We start from the raw sequence: 8628 nt of genomic DNA, 5'->3' as shown, positions 1-8628 counted from the left end.
CATCTGCTTCTTGATTTCTCTCTTCCTGTCTATAATTTCTATTTTGTTGCTCTTCTTCTATTTCTTCTGTTGAATTTGATCGCCAAGTGTGTACGCTCACCCTGTCATAATCTGCATTCCTCTCTTGAACTAGTGTTTGTTGAATTGGCGGTTGAATTTGATTTTCTCTATTATTTCTCATTCTAGTAGATTCTCCCATTTCACTTTTTTCTCTTCAGCAATTCTTTTGCTTCTTCTAATAGTAGTCGGTTGTTCGGATGTATTTCTTCTTCTAGCCATTTCTTCAATGTTAACAGTATTGCAAGAAATTATGAAAAATTCTTAATCAATCACTTTAAATTTTCACAAATCTCAATATCAATCTTTATCTTTTTCTAGAATAATCTTCAACTCCTTCCTGTTTCTAGCGCTATTATGTAGTTGCAGGAAATCCTACACTACTCCCCTCATATGATTTCATTGTTGATCAACTCATTTTTAGGTTTACACTCTTAATTTTATTGATAAATCTTTGAATGTTCTTATAAGATAGATAAAGAAGTCAAGAATGATCTCTGCTATAAACTTTCTCTCTCCTATTTACTTGTTTCTTACTCAAAAAAGATCTACCTCTTCTTTACAACTCGAACGACTATTTATAAGAAAATACATAGTGGATGACAGCTAATTTGTCCTTTATTTTCGGATATGATTTCCGATATTCTCACAACCTTACAATTGTAAATTTCGCAAACTCTCTAATCTTCGCAGGACTATCACATCTTTCTCGTGATCTTAGATGACGTCATTTATTCTATCATTTCTGAAACTGTTCTGCGACGCTGTTATGCTGTGTCATTGATAATTTCGCTGAAATATTATCATTGCGAGATTCTGATCCTACACTTATTCTTGCCAAGGTACATTCTCCAAACATTAATTATAAATCGTAAGCATGGTACATCAAACATCTAAGCAAGCATGACCCATCTAATAAAATAATAACTAATTTTTTCAAATCATAATTCTATTTTAATTAAGTGCAAAAGTCAAATAGAAAATAAAACAAATTCACCCAAATATGAAGTCCGGCTTCCTCCGTCGACCCAGTGTTGGGGTTTAGGTCCACATGGTGAAAACACTCTCAAAATAATATTTCATTGCTCAAAAAGGTGTTTACAAGGAGAAAAGGTATAAAACAGGGCTTTTGTAACAGTTATAATAGTTACAGATACAACAATAAACTGTTACTGACGTTGTAGCTTCTACGACTGTCACTATGTGTTGCAACCACTGTAGATATACGACCCACGACTGAGTGTCGTTGTCACTGTTGGAAAACGACTGTCTTTGCAAGTCTGTTCTTCGTTCTTCACTGTTTTTCTGCTGCTGCTGCAGATTTCTCTGCAGCAATTCTCTCGACTCTGTAGCCTCCCCAATCACTCAACACCCTTCCATGATACCTTGTGAACATATTTATACGTGATTGAGACATTTAATCTCCTCCATTAACTCCAAATAATCTTCATTTACTCGGGTTATTTTCTTTTCTTTTTTTATCACTGATATTGATTTTCACGCGTTCTGAAGCTTCCATATTGCCATATTTAACTTCTTCACACTCCAAATAGTGGTTAGGTTCTTCCAAACACGAGCATCACACGTCTAACTCGCTGTAATCCCGTGAATATCTTCTTTCATGTACGTGCTGACCTATTTTCTTCTCACGGATTTTTCAGCCAAATTTGATCGAAACAAACACCCATACCAGCTTTGTTATGACATATCACGTCTACCCATTAAGTTTCAGCCCTTTAGTCTATCCAGAACTCCTTCAAGAATCGATCGAAAGTTACACAGTTGAGAATAAAATTTTCCCGCCAAAACGAATTTTTGAAATGTTGAAGACGGTGTCCCCCTAACCAAACCGGGGGTGCGAATAGCAGGTGCCCAACTGAGGTGCCCCTTATCCAAATTGAGGGTGCCTTTAGTACTTTTCTCCGGGAGTCCAAATAGCACTTTTTGAGCAACTTTTTCCACACAAGTGTATTTCTCCAAAAACACTGACAAACACACAAACCATCAAAATTAGTACAAAAATCGAGCACTAATAATAGAGACATTGAGTGCAATTTAGACACAAAAATGTGTCTATCACTTATCGCTGCTTATCTGTTGTTCCTCTTGGGCATCGCAATATTCCTTGACTCTAATGGTAACAGGGTGCATATGAACCACTTACAATACTGATCCCTCGGAGGAGGTTCATGAGTATTCATGGGGCACTGCTTTCTTGGCACATTTATTGGCGGAGATGCGTAGATCTTCTAAGGCGACAACCTGTCAATTTAATGGGAATTTCACTGTATTAAAGGTAATATGAACTAGTTATTTTTTTTTCCAATTAGTTCTTTTCTTATACATTTCATTGGAACGATCTTTCATTGGCGTATGTGTGGGCTTATGAACACTTCCCAACATTGTTCAAGGAGTACAAATATTTGGAGTCGTCAACGTATGGTTTGGAACCATAGCATCATGTGACTAAGAAATACTTTTTTGACAATAAACCGAAGCCCAATAACAGAACTCAGTTACTCTCCATGAGAGAGGCTTTGGACTCTATCGCTGTCGAAGATGTAGTGTTTGACCCATATAAGAACGAAAGAGGAGTTAACTTTGCAAGGCATGACAGTGTAGCATTTCGCCGTGTGATGCGCCAACTTGGGTACAAACAGAAAAAACTTACGGGTAAATCTGATGTCAAATTCTCTCATGACTTTTGTAAGGGTTCTCAACCTCGTCAACGTTATTAGACCTGTCAAGCGACGATTTAGCCGACAATGACGTAATTAAATAAATATGAACAATAAATTTAACAACAATTAATAAAATAATAATTTGGACAAACAATTAGTACCATTGGATAGATCTCGAAAAGTTATGCGAAATGGACTATTAGACCGTTTCGATCGGATTCCGGACGAAGAAGATAAGAGACTCAAAAGATGGAATCAAAATCAGTCAAACTACCGTTGACCGTCTCCGTTGACTTTAGTTGACCGCGACCGTTGACTTGACCTGACCTGACCTGACCTCTGATGAATTGCCCTTAGTAAGTTTTGAGGGATGGTAATAGTAAAACTTAATCTAACCTAAATTAGATTAATTAAGTGTTAATTAACCCTAATTAGCTAGTTAACGTATTTTAATAAGAAGAGTTATCTTCTTTTTCACGTGAATAAGCTGGAGGTGTCTATGTTTGAGGAAAAGGGAAGTAGGAGGTGTTATTGGAGATAAGAAGAGAGGTAAGTTCTACTTCAAAGAAAAATAGTAAAATGAATGAAAGAAGAACATGGACTAGGAAGAGAAAACTTGAGTAAAATGAGAAGGAGAATAAGATGATAATGGTAGGATGTTGGTTTTGCAAGAGAGAGGAGTAAAGATACAAAATCATAGACTTCAATTTAAACATATAAGTTTAAGGGTGTCACTTATTTAGAGAGTGAATTAGTGAGAAAAAAAGGAACAAGGAAGTGTTCATGGTGTTTATGATGAAAAGATGATGATCATGATGGAGAAAATAGAAACTAATCTAAACAACCAAGGTAACCTATTTAATCTACTTTAGTATGTTTATAATGACATGGGTATGTGCTTGATATGGAAATAGAGTAGAATCAATTGTTTCTTTTTATTATGAAAATTCATGATTTCACGTGAAACTTGTGTTTCTCTGCCCAACATGTAGAGACTTCTTTCGGTACCTTATATTGAGAATTATAAATAGATCTATAAATATGAATTGTTGTTTATCTTGTGTTGATTGTGTACATATAAAGTTCGTTCAGTTTGGTTAGGAATAGAGTGAGATATCAATGCTATAAAACCACCCGTCGCAGCTGAAACTGTGTGTAACGGTCACGAACATCAATAAGTTGGAGCAATGTTAGTTAGGTTATAGTGAGTTTTGGAAATTTTTCAGTACGCAAAAGTTGTAGAAGATGACTTCGTAATTCTAATTATCCGTTGGTTGTTGAATTTGGATTTATAGGATGTAATATAGCGACCTTGGAAGTTGATCTCTTGAACTGATTTTAGTACACCTGAGACAAATTTCAGAGAATGGCGAGGAAGATGACTGAGTCCGATCGCTGACTCAGTTGACTCGTTTGACTCGACCCGAGTCAGACCCATTTCGGTGTATTCTTGGTGGGCCGGTTTAGTGAACCGTGTTGGTTTGGCACATGGGCTCGGGCTTAGGGCTAGAAACCTTAATTTGAGATTTTGGACCCCTTTAGATCCGAATTAGCTTTCGGTTCCTTCTGCAAAGTTGTAGAGTTATCCGAGAGATTTCCGATGGCACCAAATTTGATCCCATTTGGATAAGTAGGTATTAATATATGCCTCAAACATTAAAAGATCAGGTTATAAAACCTTTAATAAAACTAGAATTGTTAGTTATTCGACTTAGCCCATAACTGGAGACTTGTATGAAATTATGTTGTGAACTTTGTGTGAGTCTTTTTGGCTAAATTATTAGAGTGCTTGTATGATTAACATTTAGTCGATATAAACAACGATCGATTCAAAGGATGAACCGTCGGATGGAGGAATTCAAGGTAGGAGTGGCTTGTCATCAAATCAGGTGGGAACTCTGTAACCTTCTTATAATCAGTAAATTTACTTTATCTACGAGCATGATGAGTCTTTAATTTCTGTAAGCATATTGTTTGTAATTCAATGGGTATGTTGTGTAATATGTGTTGGGTGGTTTCCCTGCGAAGAGTGTCTGTGTTTCCCCATAACTCTTGGCTAAGTTTTAGTAGGGAAATGCTACGTTGTTCGAATATTACCTAGTAGTCCGGCATTACCGCGGTTAATTATTATTATATTGTATTGTCTTACGATAGTAGTCCGGCTTTACCCCGGTTGATTATTACCTAGTAGTCCGCCTTTACCCTGGTTGATTATTATATATATTATTTTATTTAGGGAAGTCACTCATGTGCATATTATACTTGATTGTGCAGTCTTCGTAGTATGACTCGGTTACTATGAACTTGACTAAGGAAGAAATTCTAGGTGCATGACTGGATATGGTTATTATTCGTTGACTTCAGTCAACGAATAATGATTGGGCCTTTTGTGAACCTGTTGTGCGGGTTCAGATCATAGTAATCAAAATCTTATTATATTCTAGACTTAGATGGCGGCATTGGGTTTTATGAGGTGTTCGCATTCCACGATAATATCTTACGGTACCTGAATTCATGCTATCATTTGAGACTAGAGTTATTCCTAGCATCCTCTCCTCCATTGAGTGAGAAGAGGTTTGGATAACATATGTTTAGGTTGTTGAATACTTCTCTCGTAGATCCATCCGCAGGTGGATCTTTCACGGATATTACCAATATGGACGTAATATATGGGGATATGAATTGAATCAATCTTTTGCTCTATGTTATGTGTGAAAGATATTTATCGTTTTTCTTTAGTAGAACTGTGATGCATGTTAGTGATTACTGGAATGTTATAATTATAACCAATGAGCCCCCATTTGGGATGATGTGCTCACTTGTTCCCACTTCAGTTTCAGTTTTCAGAAGAGATGGCGCGCATGAAGATATTCGTTTCGTAATTTGAAACTTTAGCAGATTAAGAACATTTATGGATCTTATATATATATATATGTGTGTGTGTATTCTTTGTTTATTTGTAAAACAACATATTAATATATTCATATCATTTGAGAGTTTTCATCTATTAAGTATCAGAGTGTTTGGGAATTAGTTTTGTTTTACTTTATGCGATTATGTTCCTTAAGTTCGAAGATCTAGATTCTATTACTTCAGGTTTAGGTTATATTATTATTAGCTAAGCAGGTTTAGTATTTGGGGCGTGACAACTTTCTTCAATGTCTATCAGATGAACAGTATACGCTGGTAGTTTACAAACCAACTCCTCTACTAGTACATTGGAATGAAAGGGAAGAACAACGACTAGTGTTGGATATGGTTGGTTGGGAATTGGCGGAAAACGGTTATGAATCGGAACCGAGCTTCCTCAGAGGTCATTTGAGGTACTCCCATCCTTATATTGTACGCCCGGCCGCCGAAACAGTGCCTCCACAAGCAGAACCTCCCTCCACTACTCCTGAAAAACTTATTGTACCCGTACTCCAAAAGACCCTCACGTTGGTGGTACGTAATTCTGGTTCACTTCCTATTATTTGAATGTATATCTATAAACTTATAAAAGTTAACATACTAATGGAATAATATGACAACAACGTTCGCGGCTAGGAAAATTGGGAAACTGGTTTAAATGCAAGAACAAGAAAGGAGAGGTGCTGACCCCGGCAGAAATGAAGACAGTCGAGGAAAAGATAGACAAAATTGAAGATCCAAATGCAAATGACTCGTGGAAGGAAACGAAGAAGAGGGTTCACAAGAAGCCAAGGACCGACTGATCTAAGATGTTTGTTAATGTTTTTTTTATAGTATTAGAACATTTATATTGGTTAATCTATGTTAAACATTGCAATTTTTATGTTTTTTTTTCAAAACCGACACGGTTGAAATTGTAGAAACAATGCCGGTAAACTGATTTCTTTCCAGAAGAAAGGAATTTAGAATTTCGGCATGGGGATACATTTTTCTAGATAATGCCGGTATTACAATTCCGGCATTGTTAGGAAGTTATTTTAAATACCGACACTTAAACTAATATCTCTGTGTACTTATGGTGATTTTCCGGCATAAAAAGAAAAAGACTTTCTAAGTCGGGACTAATTCTCGGCATTGTAAAGTTTGAATTAAATCATGCCTGCACTTACATATCATATGGTTTAATGATTATAATTCAAACTTCCAAAAAAACAAAAGGTTGCGTAGTAATGAACCACACATTCCAAACTACTCTTCTTCACTTTATAATTTATGAATATGAATTTATCCCTTCTCTGGGTTAATTGATAGCTTCAACGAATCCCACAATTGGTGGTTCTCCTCATACAATTTCATCCATTCCTCCGAGTGATTGGGGACTATATCCTTGTTTGAGTCAACGGACAAACCGGCGGCAATGGACAATTTTCCTTGAGCTCCAGAATAATGAAATGATTCTCGTTCACGAACGCCAAGACAACTCTTCTCTTCTTAAGAGATCCTTCGCACTTTTGCCACTTTGGCGTATAAGTTGTCTATTCGGTGGGGGAAAAATAATGAACAACACAGTTAAATGTATCCGCCACAAGATGCCCACAAACCGACATTTTCATCCAATATTCAGTAGGAAGGAACTTCATCTCGTTCTCTGGTCCTAACACCCGAACATGCAAACTATCAAACCCTTCGTCATCATCTACCAATTGTTTATAACACCTCTTCTTTTTCATAAGTTGTTCGGCCATCCTCTTTGTAGCGTATCGGCATAGTGTCATCCCTTTACTAACCGCCGTCTCAAAGATTCCTGATTGTTCGGTCACGGCATGATAGCCACAATTTCCATCTCCATTGACATCATCCGTATATACAATATACTCGCGAATAAACTCGGGAAGTTGGTCTACATAACCCTCTATTTTGGTATGGTAATGTCTATAAGCCTTACCTGTTAGGGAATCCTTATACATTTTCATATTACCAATTTTCAGCTTAATTATATCCAATCCATCCTCTGCAATCTCTACACTTCCAATGTCTTCGGTATGTGTTGGGAGTCCGTACTTCCTTGGCCTACCCCTGCATTTTTTAAAAGAGACTACTTCACCATCTTGTTGTTGATGACTAGGCCTTGGTCGCTTATCTTTGCTATCACTTATCTTTGGCGTGACTTTGGAATTTTCAGCTTGATGTACTTGACTTGATGTAGGTTCCTTATTCGGCCTTTCATTTTTGATATGCAAAGCCGCCTCTTCAACTATGGGTGTGACTTTGGAATGCTCACCTTGTTCAATCATTGTTGGTACCTTCCTAGCCCTACCCCTTTTCTTTGTAACCTCCGCTACATCGACTCTAGGTGTGGCATCCGCTTTCTCGACTTGTTGTTCTTGTTTAAACGATGCGGGTACCTTCGTCGGCCTACCCCTTTTCTTTGAAACCGGCACTTCATCGGCTTGTGGTGTTGATACGGAATCTTTCATTTGTCTTCACTTGATAGCGGTAACTTCTTCGGCCTACCCTTTTTCTTTGGAACCGGCACTTCTTCGGCCTACCCCTTTTCTTTGGAACCGACACTTCATCGGCTTGTGGTGTGGATACGAAATTCCCCGTTTGTTGTTGACTTGATGGCGGTTCCTTCCTCGGCCTACCCCTTTTATTTGGAACCGGCGCTTCCGCGAACCTTTCTTCTGAAAGCTCACATCCGGTTGGGTCTCATTTTTTACTTGCCTCGTCTTCACATTCGCGTTGACTCATTGCTTTCAATTCTTTCCTTTGTTTTCTCCTTGTCGTTTTAGTTTGTGGTCTACCGGGCGGATCTCTCTTTCTTGGCTCTTCATTTTGTGCTATCCATGGGCATGTAATTAGCCTTAGTTGGCTCAACAATACTTGTCGTCTAGCCGAGTTTCCACGTGAGTAAGCTCCATAGAATTCCTTTGCCTCATTTGTATCCCATGGTGATTGTCCGGGAGCTTCCGTGGGGGGA

The 8628-nt window shown here is 37.7% G+C and overlaps 1 protein-coding gene across 1 annotated transcript in view; it reads right to left on the bottom strand.

Moving 5' to 3' along the window:
* Positions 1-6796: 6796 nt before the first annotated feature.
* Positions 6797-8628, bottom strand: part of LOC113316005 — a 5656-nt gene continuing 3824 nt past the window's right edge. Inside the window, exon 2 of the mRNA XM_026564239.1 lies at positions 6797-6807. Within this exon, the coding sequence (XP_026420024.1) occupies positions 6797-6807 (11 nt within the window). The remainder of the gene's footprint in view (positions 6808-8628) is intronic.

This window comes from Papaver somniferum, chromosome 10 (genome assembly GCF_003573695.1).
Source record: "Papaver somniferum cultivar HN1 chromosome 10, ASM357369v1, whole genome shotgun sequence".
In the NCBI taxonomy this organism is placed as follows: Eukaryota; Viridiplantae; Streptophyta; class Magnoliopsida; order Ranunculales; family Papaveraceae; genus Papaver; species Papaver somniferum.
The sequence above is the reverse complement of the archived record's forward strand: the minus strand, read 5'-3'. Positions and strand labels throughout refer to the sequence as shown.